This window comes from Aulonocara stuartgranti (genome assembly GCF_965226115.1).
Source record: "Aulonocara stuartgranti genome assembly, chromosome: 15".
In the NCBI taxonomy this organism is placed as follows: Eukaryota; Metazoa; Chordata; class Actinopteri; order Cichliformes; family Cichlidae; genus Aulonocara; species Aulonocara stuartgranti.
Window position 1 is genome coordinate 27,518,558 of NC_138951.1, and position 19,060 is coordinate 27,537,617.

General features: G+C 43.3%; 1 protein-coding gene and 1 long non-coding RNA gene across 7 annotated transcripts in view; one reads left to right on the plus strand and one right to left on the minus strand.

The window, feature by feature from the left end:
• Positions 1 to 723: 723 nt before the first annotated feature.
• Positions 724 to 17,862, plus strand: LOC309690028. 2 transcript variants are annotated; one of them, XR_014271585.1, is made up of 4 exons: positions 724 to 871; positions 14,584 to 15,001; positions 15,420 to 15,579; positions 17,671 to 17,861. It is a non-coding gene; the product is annotated as an uncharacterized lncRNA (long non-coding RNA). The 2 variants fall into 2 exon arrangements; XR_014271586.1 differs by lacking the exon at positions 724 to 871 and adding an exon at positions 14,215 to 14,285 and having other exon boundaries at positions 17,671 to 17,862.
• The window catches only part of LOC309690025 (uncharacterized protein), a 228,990-nt gene continuing 214,351 nt past the window's right edge, over positions 4,422 to 19,060 (minus strand). Inside the window, exons 1-5 of one of the 5 annotated variants that reach the window (XM_082506852.1) lie at positions 6,963 to 7,186; positions 6,537 to 6,628; positions 5,964 to 6,158; positions 5,804 to 5,875; positions 4,422 to 5,542 (exon numbers count right to left, since the gene is read on the minus strand). In XM_082506852.1, coding sequence (XP_082362978.1) covers positions 5,462 to 5,542; positions 5,804 to 5,875; positions 5,964 to 6,158; positions 6,537 to 6,628; positions 6,963 to 7,113 — 591 coding nt within the window. In that variant the 5' untranslated portion in view covers positions 7,114 to 7,186 and the 3' untranslated portion in view covers positions 4,422 to 5,461. Of the gene's footprint in view, positions 5,543 to 5,798; positions 6,159 to 6,536; positions 6,901 to 6,962; positions 7,187 to 19,060 lie in introns of those variants that run through there. The other 4 variants (XM_082506851.1, XR_014271581.1, XR_014271582.1 and 1 more) reach the window with 4 other exon arrangements.

Below are 19,060 nucleotides of genomic sequence, written 5' to 3' on the forward strand. Positions count from 1 at the left end.
TCCAATTTAGACAATCCAAATGATATAGTTTCTTTCCACTGTGTTCCTGTTAATGAAAAACTACAAATTTACCCCAAAGTACTAAAATATCTATATTTTAATGTGAGAATCGATTCTAGAACATAAATTACTGGGATCGGAAGAATCGATATTTCAATATCGATCTGCACACCACTAGAAATTGGACGGTCTAGCCTTCTGATTGGCGTCACCGCTGTCTCGGTGGAGTTTAATAAACTCGACCGTCTGCTCCTTCCCAGTAAACACCAGTATGTGGGCCCCACATGGGCTATGGGGGTTCCAAGTGGGGATGGGCTTACAATGGGCATCCAATCTGGGACCCACCTGGGTTAGCCAAGTAGGACCCACTTGAGCCAGCCCAGATGGGCTAGGTTCTATGGGCACCATATGGGTAACATATGGGAAGTTGCATGAACAGGCAACTGAGTTTAACGATCTTAGTTAAGTATAATTATTAGTCATGTGTAAGTATAAACATGAATTAAGATGAAATAACTGATAATAAATTATGCCAGAGGCAGCATATGTATATTTAATTAATAACAAAATATACATATAAAATATATTAATATAAGTGAAACACAAAGAACAGATGTGACTTAAAATTGTAAGACGCTTAATAAAATAAAACAAATAGTTTTACATTTGAGTGGGAAAAAAATTTCACTCCATGTAGGAGTGCTTTTCGAAATCTCGCGTTATTTCATGAAATATCACGAGGTTTTCTCAAACTCGTCCCCCCATTCTGGAACATTCTTCATTTCGCGCCCTTGGACAAAGCTGACAGTTAAGCTGGCAATTTTTGGATTAAGTTCATCTTTGAGCTACGGACTTATTTTCTGCACTAACGGTAAGAACTTTTTGACTTAATTTGAATCCCTAAGTATAAATGAAATGTTTACAAAGTTATGATGCTGCAAAGTAATGTATGGCACAAGTGCTGGCGAACTTTTTCCTAGCACTCAGGCAAGGCTAAGCTAGTTTAAATTTTTAGGTAATGTTGGATTTAGCCAATTTTCAGTTTGAAAGCATTTTCTGGTGTCCTGTATACTGCTTAACTAGCACCAAAATTAATTACTGCGTGTACTTAACATCAAGTTGTACTTAAACATTATCTTGGTTTTTCTCTATGATTAGTATTAATAAAGGACTGTATTAGACCAATTTAACAAAGTTCTAGTTTTTTAGGAGGAATATGGGAGGGTATTTTCACTATCAGAGCAACCAAAATTGCTTTGGTGTTGTCTTTATAGACTACTTGCACTAAGGCATGTGACGTATTTCCGTTTCCAAATAGTACCGCTTGTGCGTTTCCGGTACGTTTGCTTATCTATCGGTAGCTATGCTAATGTCGCTTCAGAATGAGTATAAAAAGGAAAGTATTTAAAACAGAACATTTTCAAAAACAGGAGAAGAAATACTCCGAGCATTGCTGTGTCCCACTTTGTTCAGCTTCAGCCAAATTTAACGGCATACTAAGTTTTCATGCCTTTCCGACCCATTCCGACTTGAGAAGACAATGGCTGGTAAATATACGCCGGGATCATTTTACGATTACCTCTCACACCAGGGTCTGCTGCAGACACTTTGCCAGTGATCAACTCATAGAGCCAACAACCCTCGATGGTCGAAGGCGGCTTATTAAAGGTGCCGTACCAACACTTTTTGAGTGGAATGGCTATAAAGTTGAACCACCGCGGCGTAGTGTTTGGGAGAGAATGGAGCGACGCCCTGAACTAGTTCCTCCTGACGATCAAGAAGAGCACAGTCTTACAAGAGATCATGACTACTGCTCAGTCCCTGAGCCATCTGCATTGGACATATCTGCATCAGCTGCAGAAGACCTGTCCGAAGACGTGGAGACTCTGAGGAAGGAAATACAGGAGTTACGTGTCCAGCGAGAATTTGGGTTACAGCGTTTTGCTGGCTCCGACACTGACATCCGATTCTATACCAGGTACATCTAAGTTCTATTCAAGCTAACTGTTTAAAATATACCAAGGTCACCATCAGTTAAATTTCGAAAGTTTTTCCAGTCTTAATGAAAACAAAATAGAAATTTACTTTTTCTCTGCTGATTGTATGTTTTATGTAGATGCTTTAGTATTTAAACAATATCCTAATGCTACAGGTAAAATACAACACCAAATACTCTTAATCAGACTATTTTATACAGCATTCCATTAGCATATTTGTCACAGTTCACATTATTTTTATGTCAGTGTGTAATGTTAATTAATGATTGACATGATGTATGTCTCTCTCGTGAATAGATTTCCAAGATAAGATAAGATAAGATAAGATAAGATAAGATAGAACTTTATTAATCCCTCGGGTGGGTTCCTCTGGGAAATTCGACTTCCAAAAAAAGCACAGCAACGACCAAAGTTACAGTTACAGAACTGTTATATATATATATACACACACACACACACACACACACACACACACACACACATATATAAATACAGAGACAAATATAAATAAAATATACAAAGGGGATAAATAGAATAAATAGGAATAAAAAATAAAAATACAAGTGAATTGCACATTTCAAGTATTGAGTCTATTGCACTGTTGACTATTTACAAAAAGTATTGTTCCCCCCTCCTTTGTCCTCCTGTTTCCCCTCCCTCTCCCCTCCAGAGAGGAGTTAAACAGTCTGATGGCGTGTGGGACAAAGGAGTTTTTAAGTCTGTTAGTTCTTGTCTTGGGGAGAAGCAACCTGTCACTGAACAGACTCTTCTGGTTGTTTATGGCCGTGTGCTATGATCATTTGATGGCATTCTGGGTTTTGATTGAGCCTTGCATCTATAAAATGATCCGGGTTTCAAGAGCCAAGTCAGCTGCCAATCGGAACGAAGAAGTGTTGACACCTGCACGCACATCAACAGTAGGTTATGGGTTTGTTGGTAGTTAGAACTAGAGGTGTAATGTTATTGTATTTATGTACAATAACATTACTTTATGTACAGTAGCATACATACACAGGTGTATGTATGCTAGACTCAGTATCCTTTACATACATACACCTGTGCACTACAGCACCTCATTGTTTACCCCATGGTACAGTATGGTATGCCTAACCATTACAAAACATTTAGCCAAGAAAAGAATAATTTTACTAGTTCATAGCTTAAGGAGTAACATTTTCCCTTTTGTTTTCACCTTCCAGAGGCAGCTGCTACAGCCAATTGATGAGTTTTTTCTTTTCCTGGTTTTCCTGTCAGTTGGTTTGAAGGAGAGGGACCTGGCACACCGATTTAACATACACCAGTCCACAGTGAGCCGCATTATTGCAACATGGACAAATTTTCTTGCCACTGCACTGGGGTCTCAGTGCATCTGGCTTACACGTGAAGAAGTGCAAGCTTACCTCCCTGAGGAATTCAAAGATTTCTCAGACACCCAGATGATCCTTGACTGTACAGAGCTGAGGTGTCAGACACCATCCTCACCACTTCTCCAAAGTGAAATGTACTCTTCGTACAAATCCCACTGTACGATGAAAGCCCTGGTTGGCATAGCTCCACATGGTCCAGTGACATTCATCTCTAATCTGTATGCTGGTTCGGTTAGTGACAAGGAACTATTCAAACAATCAGGCATTGCTGAGAAGTTGACTGAAGACATGGCAGTGATGGTAGATAAGGGCTTCCTAATCACTGATTGTTGTAAATGCAAAGTGTACTGCCCACCTTTTCTATCTAAGCAGAAGCAGATGCCAGCATACCAGGTTAAGGAGACGCAGGCCATAGCCAGACTCAGGGTACATGTGGAGCGAGTCATTAGGAGGATCAAACAGAACAAACTTTTTGATAGCATCATTACCATGTCACATGTTTATAATATCAACCAACTGTTTGCAGTGGCATGTATGCTGTCAAATTACCAGAACACAGCATTAGTTAAAAAATGGGTTAAGTGAGACAAGATGGATTTTTCCCAAGACACCAGTGCCAGTACAAGTAACTTATGGAAAATGACCTGCAGCTGAGGCCACTACAGTTGAATTTCTTCCTTCTCAGCTGACAATACTTGATTACAGAACTGGTACTTGAGTGCCGATAGTTGAGTTTCAGTTATTGATAATTCAAATTCATTGCAAATGTTTAATGTTAATAATACTGTTTAATTATACTACTATTATTACTATTCAGATTCAACAAAACTATTTATCAAAATTATAAAGTAAATCACTAAATCGTTTTAAAACCATAAGTGACATTGAACTTTTGTAACATCAAAAATACCATTTGTCATTTTCTACAGTTCAGTTGTGTTATTGTCTAAATGTATATCAGTATGCTAGGCATGGAGTTTTAAATACTTACCATATAAATAAGTTCTGCACAAATTCAATGTTTTAATGTGTGTTTTTAAAAATTAAATTGATGCCATTGCTTAAATAACAGTTTATTGATGTCACATAAAAGTAACATGTAACAACAAAAGAATTCATGAAATATATTGAAAATAAAACATCAGTTATTTTGTTCCAGCCAGCCTGAAGGATCTGTTTTTCTTTTTGCTGTTTTCACTGTTCATTTTTTCAAACACGGGTATCTTGGCATATATATGTAAAAAAAGAAATAGTCTGCCTTTTCTCTGATTGCATTGTGCACATCTATATCCATGTATATTCTTTGCACTAGGTAGTCCTCTTGTGCCCACACAACAAAGTCACACCACTGCATCCCACTGATGAGCAGTTGTCCTTGCACTTGCCAGTAATATGCGTGGCTCTTTTTTAGTTTAGGGGTACCACATTCCATCTGCACATATTTGCAGTCAATAAAGTTTTGTACATTGGGACATTTGAATTCGACGAAGCCAAACTGGGGGTATTCATTGGGGTCAAAAACAACACCATCAGGAGATGCAGCAAGCCAGGGGGCAATGGGGTGAATGACCAGACCACAGGGTGAGTAGTTAACATTCATTAGCCTACTATACTCTGCTGCTATTGCAGGCTCCATCTCAGTTCCTCTCCTCATGTCTGCTGTCTGCCTTGTTCCCTTCAATATACGCTCTGCTAGTGACTCGGCCGAGCTCTGGCCTCTGACGTGACACACCTCCCGAAACCTAGAGGCAGTCACTCTGGGCCTGCGGAGCTGATGCCACTCAGACGAAGAGCTTTGCTCACGTGTAGCTTCCTCTATTTTGTGAGCCATTTCCAGAGTTACAGACAAGCTTTTCAGATGCAGAAGCTCTTCTTCTGAGCACACAAACACACAATCTGATGGCAAGATGTCATACCCCTCCAGAGGCAAGTGCGGTGTTGGTGGTGCATCGCGGTGTAGTGTGATGTACCGGGTTGTCAAAACCGGCTGCTGATATGACAGAACACTGCCCTCCTGCACCAGCCCAAAGGCACTTTCCACAAGGGGCTTGTTCAGGTCTCATGTTCATTGTGGTCACAAGTGGCCTGTCCTCAATATTAAATTTTGCATATGCCTCCGTTATTCTGAACAAGCAGGGATCTGGTAACGGACCCACCATGCCTCTGTAGAAGCCACTCCTAAAGAAAACATCAATGACAATAATGTAAGGGAGAAGGTTATTATACTGAACAACAACTAAACTAAAAACTAAAAGGTGTAAAACAGTGGTGCATAAGTTAGAGACTGGGATGTATATGTACATGACTGAGTTAGCCGTCTTCAGAAAGTGTAATGTTGTATGTAAATTAATACCTATTCTGACACATGTATGTATGAAAAAAATAGCAACATACATTTGTAACACATGAAACCAAATTTTACAAATGTAATTACCGTACTCCAGTCTGGGCCATCCTATTTGGTACTGGCTTAGTGAAGATCATGGAGTTGATGGGTCCTGGCCTCACACCCTAACAGAAGACACATTTACTATGGATGGTGTTGCTGTTCATATGTAAACATGGACTAATTCAAAAACTTTAACCTCATTTAAATTACCACTGTCCGTGGCTTGTGCCATTGCTGTTCAGATTCCGTGCAGCTATGCACAGGGGGGACAACCGGCACTCTGAGTTGTGAGTAGTGTGCTGTTTGGAAGAGCAATGCCACTGTGTGATTGCACATAACAGCGCCTGCCACACAGGAGCACTGGCTATGTGTCAGTATCACCGGCGATGAATCCAGAAGCTTAATCTAAGAAGAAAGAACGAAAATTAAAAATGTAACATCTTCATGGAAGAGCCGAACAGGAACATAGTTCAGTGTTATGGTTACGTACCCTCCTGAATGCTTAGTGTTTCCTTCTCTCCCTATTAAAACAACTTAACCATGCTTGATAACTGTAATAACTTAGATTGTGTATATTTGCAGTATTAACTTGTTGTCAAATGTTTCTGATCACCCAAACACACGTTGATTTAACTATCTGACTAGTCAAATTAGGAGTGATAAAGCAGGGAGACAAGGAAAACATTCAAGTTGATGGGCCTTTAGGAATGAACTTAACTAATGCTTAAATGAACTGAACCCCACAGAACGGGGATTAACAACTTTACACAGCTTCCTGCCTACACTTAGTCTGTGTGGTGCCTCACTCTTCCTCATCGACCTGTAGCACAGGGCTCTCACACCGACCTCCCCTGACAACCTGTCTTTATTGGACACTGAATAAAGATACAAGTACCATTAGCATTATTTCTGTATTACTCATTTCAGCATGTCTTAAACATATATATTTTACACTTAGCAAGAGTAGCATTAGGTAGTTAACTACCTCCATAGTTAGCCAACTACCTAACGCTAATATAACAGTGTCTAACAACAAAAGTGACATTAGTTAAGAAAACCTCAACTATAGTTTAGGACGACATAAAACACCGTTTAAGAAAACATGTAATGTAGAGAACTGACATCAAATGAAGGACATAGCGGAGTAACGTAGCGTTTGCATTTGACGTTAGCTAGCGTTTCTTTGTCGGTTAATTTACGTTTTCTTACCTTCGTAGTTGTGTATATATGATGCAGCATATAACTTAAATCCTTTATCTAATTTGCTGGCGGGGGTAGTCGTCACTCTGCAAATCCGATGAACATCGGTGATGTTCAATTTTGGGAGCTCTTGTAGGCATCGAGTGTAGAACGTCGCCATGGTTTAACCGCACCGGAAGCACTGGAGCAGGACTACATAGAACGCGGAAGTGTTAGTGCAAGTAGTCCATTAGCTTCATTCCTCACGGCTAAGTGAGGAGGGTAGGCCATGGCCATGAGCAACTAGTCCCCAGCTTTTGCCCCTGTGTCAGGAGCATGCACAGCAGTCAGAGAGGCAGATCAGTGAGCACTCTATTTCTGTAGAAGACATAATCATCATTTTTCTTGCCATTCTCATTTTTCCAGAAAAAGCAAAAAAGAAAATATAGGTATTCTTGATTTGTTTGGGGTTTTTTTTTTATACACACTTTAGTATGCAACTTTATATGTGTAGTTGTTTTAGTGAGAACTTCATCAGAAATACTGTACTGACTCAAGAATCTGCCTCTTACTGTTGTGCAAGCTCTGTACATGAGGGAAACTGATTATTTAAGCAGAACTGGTCGGTCTTGTTAGGGCCACAGTGCCAACTCCTTTTACTATGATTGCTGTGGCCCTCCTTTTTTCCTTTTTGTAATGTATATTTGGCTAGAATCTACACATTTATTTATTTATAAAAAAGAAAAGCAATTGCTCTTTGGATGTGGTCCTAAAGATCTGTGATCTTTAAGTGTTTGTCTGATGCCTTATTTGTGCATGCGCGCTGTTATTTTAATTTGTTTCATTATGGCTTAAATTTGTTTGAATTTTGTGCATGCTCCTTTATCAGCCTTCCTGCATGGACAGCTTGTGTGGTTATTGGCCAGGAGGGTTTGCAATTATCTCAAAACTTGAGATGTTTGTTGTTTTGATTATGACTATGGCTACTTATAAATTGCATAGTCACACTATTACAATAATATGTTATTAATATCTGTATATTGGTTTGATTTTGCTGTTGGACAGTGGAGTGAATAGTAGCAAGGGTTATGTGTGATTTCTTTCTTTCTTTATTTTTACAGACTTTGACATAAGAACAGTGTATATTTCAAAATTCATTTCTATTTAAAATTTGATGCATGCCAGAAATATACTAGTAGGAATCTTTTTTTGAGTTTGTAACAATTAGAATTGTTACTTTATAAAGTGATGTCAGGGTCTTTTATTGTAATACAACAGCTTTTAAGGCTGGTGTAAGCATCACAGCAGATGTCTTTATGCCAAAGTAACTGAGGATAAAACACAGAAAAAAGGAGATTTTCCTAGAGTGGCTTTTTAAATCAGATAGCCTTAGAAATATTCTGCAGTTGAACAAAAACTGAAGAAAACCATGAATCAATATATGAACATTACCTGATGCTGCTGCTGAAGTAAAGCAGAGCAAAGTTACAGAAATTTTTTTTAGAGGTTTTATTAGTGAACAAGGTGAGTTTTTTGCAATTTGGCACAAAAAACAACTGACAACAGCGCTAAGCACAACTGTACACTGATGTATAATAAGCAAGGGAATAATGTGGAAAACATATTTCAGATGGGGAAACTTTTCTTGAAGTATACTACGAGAGAGCTGTGCAAGAAGTATGATGTTTTGTTTTGGGTTTTTTTGTCTTTTTTTCAATCGTGGTGGAAACAAGACAGGAAGAGGGAATTAATGACAGTATTTGTCATGGTCCCTGTGCCCCGCTGGTCAATCCTCTATGGGGCAATATGTTTGTGGTTTGTTTGCTCTCTCGCCCTCTCTCTCTCACTCTCTCTCTCTCTCGCCACGGCGATGCTCACTGCGGGCTCCCGCTGCTGGCCCACACACCTGCTCATCACCACACCGGCCGCTGATCCCAGCTGATTACTGCACTACTTAGATGGCGAGTCTGCACTAGTCTTCGCTGGATCGTTGAGCTATCAGTGTCAGTTAGACTTGTGTTTCTGCTGACCTGTACCTTGAGAATTTCTTATAATTATCCTGCTAACCCGACGTTTTGTGTGTAGATCATTTTTGGAACCTGATGCGGAGAGGAGTGATTGAGGGGGAACGTTTTTGTACAGAAAGTGTGGAACACCCTTCTCCCAACCCTGTTTCCCACGGACCCTGGCGACCCGGACCCGTTTCCCCTGCACGTTGTATATAGCCACTTGGTGTATGTGTTCACTGTAAATAAACGCACTGTCCTTCGCTTAAAGGAAAACCCTGGCCTGCGCCTGAGTCTCTTTCGGAAACCTTATCAGAACGATCCAGCCATTATGGACTCAGCAGGACAGGACCCCGTGGGCCGGGCTCTGGCCGCCCAGGAAGCCGCGCTGGCCCGCCATGAACAAATGCTCGGGCAGCTACGGCAGGATGTCGCCGCATTGACCCTGGCGGTGGCGCAGTTAATACCGCTGGAGGGAAATGCGCAACCAGGGAATCCCCAGCCACCCAGCCCGGCTCCCCAGGCGGCACCGCCCGCCGTAGCGTCAGGTAGCTCACCGTGGGTCGGTACGCCGACTGACGGACCTTTACCCACACCGGAACCATTCTCGGGTGAGTCTGACAAATGTGCCGGATTTTTGGCTCAGGTGTCTCTGACGTTTCGCGAGCTGCAGCGTTTTCATAGCAACGATAGGGCGAAGATCACTTATTTAGTTCAACTTCTGAGGGGCCGTGCACTAAAGTGGGCCCAGGTTGTGTTAAACTCTGATCCTGTCATCACCTACGCTGACTTTCTCTCCAAATTTAAGAGTGTGTTTAACCCAGGCACCGGGGCAGAGGCCGCTGCTCTCCGTCTCCTCAACTTCAAACAAGGTAGGAGAAGCATGTCTGAATACGCTATCGACTTCTGGATTCTGGCAGAAGAGGCAGGGTGGAATCAGGAGGCGCTACGGAGCACGTTGCTGAACAATATCAGAGAAGAATTAAGGGACGAGCTAATCATGCGTGATCTCCCTGCCTCCTTTAATGAGCTAATGTCCCTGTGCATTAAGGTGGATGAGCGGCTACGGGCTCGCCGGTCGCAGCGGAACTACAACTTCCATGAGGCTGGGGGAGTCTCTGGCACCGGCGCCATGGCGGATGCCGGCCCCTCCCGGACTCACGAGAGCGGGGATGGAGAGGAACCCATGCAGCTGGGCGGCTCCCATCTCACCGCGGCGGAGCGTCAGCGCAGGATTACGGCCGGTGAGTGCCTCTATTGTGGTCACAGGGGACATGTTGTGGCTACCTGCCCTTCGCGGGCAAAAGGGCGCGCCCGCCAGTGATGGTAGGAGTACTGGTGGGCGAGCTGAGCCAGGAAGAAGCTCCTCCCCGTTTAACACTACCGGCCACGCTTTCCATTCACTCTAAGAGCCGCTCCCTATCGGTGTTGATCGACTCTGGGGCGGAACAAAACTTTATTGACTGTCAGTTAGCCCGGCAACTTGGGTTACTATTGGAACCCCTGCCTCATGCCTTACGTGTTACGGCGTTGTCAGGTCAACGCCTTCCAGACATCACTCTGGTGACGGAGCCTGTCGAGCTCACCCTCTCTGGCAATCATTCTGAAGAAATCTGTTTTTTGGTGTTTAAAGCAACTCGCACTCCACTAGTTCTTGGCCATCCTTGGCTACAGCAGCACAACCCTCACATAGATTGGCTAAAGGGGCGTGTCACTGGGTGGGGGGAGGACTGCCACATGACCTGCCTTAAAGCTGCCTCGCCTCCAAGCACTGAAACGCCCTCTCCTGGGGAATTGAAATCAGCTGATTTAACTAATGTGCCCTCTGTTTATCACGACCTAGCTGAGGTGTTTCAAAAGGCCCGCGCCCAGTCACTTCCTCTGCATAGGCCCTATGACTGTGCTATCGAACTGCTCCCGGGAGCTCCTTTACCCACCAGTCGGCTATATAGCATCTCACTTCCAGAACGAGACGCTATGGACAAGTACATCACGGAATCCCTGGCTGCCGGCCTCATTCGGGCCTCCACCTCTCCAGTCGTGGCAGGCTTCTTCTTTGTCGAAAAGAAGGATAAAACCCTCCGGCCATGCATCGACTATCGCGGATTAAACAACATCACAGTAAAAAATAAATACCCTCTGCCGCTCCTCAGTTCGGCCTTCGAGCTCCTCCAGGGGGCTACTGTTTTCACCAAACTGGATTTGCGAAACGCATACCATCTGGTTCGCATCCGTGAGGGCGATGAGTGGAAGACCGCCTTCAACACCCACCTCGGCCACTTCGAGTACCTTGTCATGCCCTTTGGTCTCACTAACGCCCCTGCGGTGTTCCAAGCCCTGGTGAATGACGTGCTCAGAGACTTCATTAACCGTTTTGTTTTTGTCTATCTAGATGACATCCTGATCTTTTCCAGAAACCAATCCGAGCACGAGACCCATGTCAGACAGGTCCTGCAACGACTCCTCGAAAACCGATTGTTCATCAAAGGAGAAAAGTGTGAGTTCCACATCTCCACCGTCGCATTCCTGGGGTACATAATCGACCAAGGAAATCTCCGCCCGGACCCTGTGAAGGTAAAAGCCGTTGTTGAGTGGCCGGAACCTCCTAATAGGCACCAACTGCAACGTTTCCTTGGGTTTGCCAACTTTTACCGGCGGTTCATTCGGGACTTCAGCCGAGTTGCCTTGCCGCTGACCCAGCTAACCTCTCCCAAGCTTCCTTTTCAGTTGAACAAAGAAGCTCAGGTAGCTTTCCAAGAACTGAAGAAACGATTCGCCTCAGCCCCCATCCTGATCCAACCCGACCTCATGCAGCCATTTGTGGTCGAGGTCGACGCGTCCGACTCAGGGGTTGGAGCGGTTCTGTCGCAACGAAAGGACGGTAAGCTCCACCCTTGTGCCTTCTTCTCCCGCCGTCTGTCCCCTGCAGAGAGAAACTATGATGTCGGGGATCGGGAACTGCTGGCGATAAAACTAGCCCTGGAGGAGTGGCGGCACTGGTTGGAGGCACGGCTCAGCCTTTCCTCGTCTGGACAGACCACAAGAACCTGGCATACCTGCAATCAGCTAAGAGGCTCAACGCCCGACAGGCCAGGTGGGCCCTGTTTTTCACCCGTTTCCACTTCTCCATCTCTTACAGACCCGGTTCCCAGAATGTCAAACCCGACGCCCTGTCCCGTCAGTTCTCAGTCTCGGAGGACGCCACTGAGCCCGCTCCCGTTCTCCCCGCCACCTGTGTCGTGGGCACCATCTCCTGGGGGATCGAAGCAGCCATTCGGGAGGCTCAGGTGTCGGAACCGGATCCGGGAGGTGGGCCAGCCCAACGGCTCTACGTCCCTCAATCAGTACGTTCTCAAGTACTTCAATGGGCCCACACTGCCCGCTTTACGTGCCACCCAGGGGTCCACCGCACTATCAACTTCCTCCAGCGCTGCTTCTGGTGGCCTTCTCTGACTAAGGACGCTCGGGAGTACGTCTCCGCCTGCGCGACCTGTGCCCTCCTTCCAGGCCCCCTCCGCCCGCCCGGCTTGTGGACGGCTTGCCCGCCTATTCCATCACGCGGATTATGGACTCTCGCCGCCGCGGGCGTGGCTTCCAGTACCTTGTGGACTGGGAGGGCTATGGCATTGAGGAGCGGTCCTGGGTTCCGCGGGCCGCTGTCCTGGACGAGCGTATGCTGCGGGCCTTCCATCTGTCTCATCCTGGTAAGCCTGGTGGGTCGCCGGGGGGCTCCCGTTGAGGGGGGGGTACTGTCATGGTCCCTGTGCCCCGCTGGTCAATCCTCTATGGGGCAATATGTTTGTGGTTTGTTTGCTCTCTCGCCCTCTCTCTCACTCTCTCTCTCTCTCGCCACGGCGATGCTCACTGCGGGCTCCCGCTGCTGGCCCACACACCTGCTCATCACCACACCGGCTGCTGATCCCAGCTGATTACTGCACTACTTAGATGGCGAGTCTGCACTAGTCTTCGCTGGATCGTTGAGCTATCAGTGTCAGTTAGACTTGTGTTTCTGCTAACCTGTACCTTGAGAATTTCTTATAATTATCCTGCTAACCAGACGTTTTGTGTGTAGATCATTTTTGGAACCCGATGCGGAGAGGAGTGATTGAGGGGGAACGTTTTTGTACAGAAAGTGTGGAACACCCTTCTCCCAACCCTGTTTCCCACGGACCCTGGCGACCCGGACCCGTTTCCCCTGCACGTTGTATATAGCCACTTGGTGTATGTGTTCACTGTAAATAAACGCACTGTCCTTCGCTTAAAGGAAAACCCTGGCCTGCGCCTGAGTCTCTTTCGGAAACCTTATCAGTATTTATCAAATGTGAAGCGTAGTTTGGATCTTCTTTTGCTGCTGGTTCAGTTAATTTTGAATTTTGATTGGAGAGTGATGAAACCTGGAGCTTCAGAATCTGTGAGCTGTCTTTCAGAAAGCAATGGAGCAATCTCAGAGGACAAAGAGCTCAGAAAGTTGTTGAACATTTTAGTTTCGTTTCACAGTAAAATGAGTCAGAGCATCATCAGGACTTAATATTGTACTCTGATTCTTTTGAGAATAAAACACTTGAGGAAGAGCACTACGATTGCGATGAACATGCTAAAGATTATGTTATCATGAAATTTCTGTTGACTAAAGGACTGATGAAACTTTGTGCTATGGCCAGCAAAGAGCACCAGGTTGGGGTGTCACTTTGAACGAGCTGGGTGTGGGATATGGGGGTAATGCGCAAGCTTATTTATCTTTGGTTAAAAAGTCCCCGAAAATGCAGACAGTCTATGCAAATTCTAACTGATTTCAGCATTCATGGTTTCTGTCAGGCAATATCTTCCTTAAAGTTTTGCAAGGAAACCAAGGTCTCTCATTGAAATTAGCACGTAGAAAGCAACTGAATTGAGACAAGTTTTGCTTTACACAAGCCCAGTTCTACTGAATAATATACCAAGCCAAATGTATAGATACTTTATACTGTTATCTGTATCTACAAGAATTCATCTAAGTCCTGATTTGTATATTGATAACTGACTGTGATTATGCAGAGGATGTTTTGAAGCAGTTTGTGAAAGATTTTGCTTTGATTTATGGTCTTGACTTTGTTGGTTATAATATACATTCTTTAATACACCTAGCTCAAGATGTACGGAAGTTTGGCCCTTTAGACAGCATTTCCTGCTTCCCATTAGAAACCTTCCTTGGTGGAATTTATTTGGATTCTGGAAGCAGATTGGGAAAGGGAAGCGGAAAAGGAGGTAATTGTGTTGAAAACACCTTAAAAGCAAAAATTAGAAACCTTCCTTGGTGGAATTTATTTGGATTCTGGAAGCAGATTGGGAAAGGGAAGCGGAAAAGGAGGTAATTGTGTTGAAAACACCTTAAAAGCAAAAATTTATTGAGATTATAAGAAAAAAAAACCTGACAGTTTCTTTAGCAGACACTTGCCTTGCTGCTCATCAGGTTCAGATATGATTTCAAAATAGCGCTTTATAATTTGTTGACTTTTAAAAATCTGTTTTAGACTTTTTTTTGATGCCATTATATACATTAATGTTTTTAGTTTGTAGGACTAACCAGTACCCTAAATTATGTGTTTGGATTATTATTTATTTGTGTGTGTATGTTTGTTGTATTTTGTTTGTTTGTTTGTTTTAAGGCCAGTGATCCCGTCGAGCTCTGATGAGGATTGGGACAACACTGCGGAACAGCCAGAGACCTCACCACCATCAGCAATGGAGAATAGACATTCAAGTGAAACTCACTTCCTGAACATCACTCATCCATTTGTTCAGCCGCTACAACCCTCAACTCCTTCACCTGTGGTTTCACAACCAGTTCCAAGACAACTTCTACAAGCCACCAATACGAGCATGTTTGTACGTGTTCTAACCCTCCTGGAAGACATTAAGGACACTCAGAGGGTCCACAGTCGAATGCTACAGTCTCTCCTTACACAACGTGATGGACCAGTTGCTGCAGTATTACCCGAGGGTGCTGTATTTCCCATCCGGACAGTAGCAGATGTGGCAGCACTGGAGCAAAAACTGGCAGACCCTGTCTTCCTAAAAGAAGTGGTAAATAATAATGATGTAATAACAATATTCAATGATTAATGCCTCAATCAGTCTGTGTTTCATGCTAGCAGTTATGATCAAGGAAAGTTGCTGTTTGTTCGAACATGGTCAGTGCAATGAAGGAGTGGAAGGAGAGCTGAACAAAAGTTGCTATTTTTGTTAATAAAATAACTTCTCCAAACATTACCTAGTTATAAGTTGTGCCATGCCAAACCCAAAACTTGAGAAATTACTTTTGGTGAATCATTTAGCTCTTTGCATTCACATCAGACAGTGTTTGACTTTGACACCTAACTCTTTCTCAGTCAATTAGCATCAATATTATAGAGCCTAATTACTGTGTAGCTGTGCTTGCTTTCTTTTAGGTGTGACTGATGGTACTACTGTCAGTAAAATTATTGTCCTTGCGTGTCCTAAGGTTGCTGTTGTGGCAGAGATCAGAGGGAGCACTGTTGATGAAGCCACAAGAAGAATGATGGCCTTCATTATGGACAATGCTCTTTCCAGGCAATATAACTTCGTTGGGTGCCATGCAAAGCGGGAATTTCGAGGGCTTAAAGTTTTTGAAGTGCTATATGGTAAGTTCATTAGTTGTAAGATATTTTGTTGATGTTTGAATAACGGATGCTCACTACAGCTGCAGTCATTCAGAAACAACTTTTCTCTCCACCATTGTGAGCGGCTAGCTTCGCAATAACAGAAGTTTGACTTGATTGACGCGGGAATGTTCCCAGTTAGCCTAGCGGTCAGCAAGGAGGCTTCAGCGGTGCATTATGGGATCTGTAGTTTGTATATTATTAGCGCCTCATATCGCCGGGCCATGCATAACAATAATAGTACATCTATATAAAATGATCTTGCGGGCCGGATATAAATGTATGCCGGGCCGGATGTGGCCCGCAGGCCTTGACTTTGACACGTGGTTTAGATAGACTGTACAAATTGTGGAGATGAAACCATCAGCTCATGTTGTTCTGGAGGTTGGTGGCTGCTGGCAGGAATGACCACGTTTCTTTCTGGCTTGTAGCATACTTGAAGAAGTCTCTCACTAAACAGTTTTTTGGTTGCTCACAGAATGTGAATAAGCTCCAGGAACTCCAGAGCCAGCCTCTATTTTTTCCAGTGTAATTAGTAACACACTGATTTATCTGATGGCCCTATTTTTGATTTACATGAAAATAGGGCTGCCACAAACGATTATTTTGATAGTCGACTAGTCACCGATTATTTTTGCGATTATTCGACTAATCAGATCATCATCCATTGGACGTAAAACTACAGCTTATTGCACCAGCAGCATCTGCTCTTATATAACTATCATTAGCTTACAGCTTTAAGTGTTTAAGGTCTGTGCTAACTAAAAATAAAGACAAGATGATAGTTTATTAAATTTTAATGAAATTTGCAGATTGTTTCGGTGAAGTTTAATAAACTCCTTGCTATCTAAAATATAACAGGACACCGGAGTATATTCTGGAGCATCTCACACTTCTGATAATCAGTTGTCTGCTTGACGTTTATTCAGCTGTGTAAAAACTATAACTTTAATCTCAGACAAACTGATTTACTCAGGAACAAATAAAATACTAAAAAAAAAAGCCAAACAATAACATTTTAAGTTATCTAAGTGACTCATATATATTTAACCTGAGTAGCGAAAGACAGCGGTGGGTTTGAAAACGATTTGCGGGGAGTCCGGTGTTCTCACGGCGCTAGTGAGCCTAGCCCCCGGCTCGCTAACAAGCTAGTGGGTAACAGATGTCTCCGAAAACGTCGGAGCGCTTTTGAAAATATGTGGTGTCCTGATAAACTGAGCAGATATTTGAGGTTTACACAGCTACATTCTCGCCTGAGAATATGTTAAACGTTTATTTTGTGACCCAGAAAGAATAATAAGAGTAACATTAAAACTAACTAGCTGCCGCCATTGTTGGAAACTGCGCTGGGCCGCGCTATGAATTCTGGGACACAGCTGCTTCTTCTTCTTCTTCGGGGTTTAACGGTAGCTGGCATCCTTGTACATGCAATGCTGCCATCTTCTGTTTCAGTCCGTTATTACACTCTTAAATCCTGCCACTTATTCCTGCGTCTTTTGTGATCTTACAAAGCTTCAAACGACGCGTCGACTATTAAATCAGTCGTCGACGATTTTGATAGTCGACGTAATCGTGACTAGTCGACAAATCGTGGCAGCCCTACATGAAAATTATTGGCGCCCGCCTGGCACACACCTCAAGAAGTGGAATCTGTTTTCTCCTTGGTAGATGTAGCCCTTGTTACATTTTACTATTTTGTTTTGTGTTCATTATGAGGTGCTGTACCATGCAAAAAACTGGTTAACCACTTGCCTGTTCTAAGCTCTGTGCCAATCACTGAGACAGCCCACAACACCAGTTATCATTGTAACTATGTAGACATCTTTTAAACATTTGTCTTAAATGTTTTAAGGTAAAATGTTTCACATTAATTTAATTTTTGAGTGCCTACTTGGTAAATCATTTTGTAAATAGCTTTTCTGTTTCCATGAATACTCATGGTCTTCAAAGAGTTCAATGTAGGAGGTCAAACAACTTGAACAGCACAACCTCCAAAACAACTTCAGTACTATCGCAAATCTGATTTTGTTTGTGAAAATGCACTAATTTTTTATTTTTTTTTATTTCTTTCAGGACCAATGGATTGGTGAATGAGTGAGAAGCTGTGGTTTGCTGCATTTGTTTTTCCTTTAAACTGTATAACATTTATTTGTTATTGTTTTGTGTATACTGTGGACATTTTTGTCAACTTGTTCTCCAAACAAAAAATGTATTATATAAAAAAGCATACTGTTTTAAAATTTCATAGTAATCAGTATTAATAAAAAAGATAAACTGGCTTTGTTGTACAGGTGATTTAAATTATAGCTTACTTAAATTATCCAAAATTCCATCTGGGCAAACACACTTGGGGCCACCATGGAAACTGACGACAAAAATAGCTGGGTCTCAGGTTGGTAACCCAAGTGGGCCCCAAGTATCAGACCTGCTTCTATCCATCTGGGCCCCATACTCATTTATTGTCTGGGGCTGATTTGGGACCCATCATTAACCCATCTGGGAAAACACATTTGGGGCCATCATGGAAACTGAGGACAAAAGTAGCTGGGTGCCAGGTGGGTAACCCAAGTGGGCCCCAACCATCAGACCCGCTTCTACCGATCTGGGCCCCATACTCATTTGTTGGCTGGGCCTGATTTGGGGCCCATCCGGGTCCCATCAATAATCCATCTGGGCAAACACATTTGGGGCCACCATGGAAACTGAGGACAAAATTAGCTGGGTCCTAGGTGGGTAACCCAAGTGGGCCCCAAATATCAGATCTGCTTCTACCCATCTGGGCCCCACATATTTTTTTTGACTGGGCCTGATTTGGGGCTTATCTGGGACCCAGCATAAACCCATCTAGGAAAACACATTTGGGGCCACCATGGAAACTGAGGACAAAATTAGCTGGACCCCAGTTGGGTTTCCCAAGTGGGCCCCAAATATTAGCCCTGCTGCTCCCTATTTGGGCCCCACATATGTGTGTTGACTGGGTTGCTATCTTAAATATAACAGGACACTGGCGTAAATTCTCAACCGTCTCACATTTCTGTTTAATCAGTTTTCTGTTTGACGTTTATTCAGCGGTGAAAAAACCAAGGAGGAATCCACCCGGGGGATTAATAAAGTTTTATTTTATTTAATTTAATCTAATAACTTTAATTTCAGCCAAACCGGTTTACTCACGAACAAATAAAACACTGAAAAAAGACAAACAATAACATTTTTAGGTTGTCTAAGTGACTTATATATTCGTTCAACACCTGGGGGACCAATATAAACAATATTGGTCCCCCAGGACACACACGTCCTTCAAATTCGGGGAAAAGGAGGACGCATTTGTCGGCTGCATTCGGAGGAGTCTACAAATTTGGACAGCCTTCGGCGCGTCACTGTGACGTAATCGGTCTACAAATGCGGCCTCAGGAGGATGCAGCCCATGAATTTGGACACGACAAGCGTTAATTGGAACACAGCC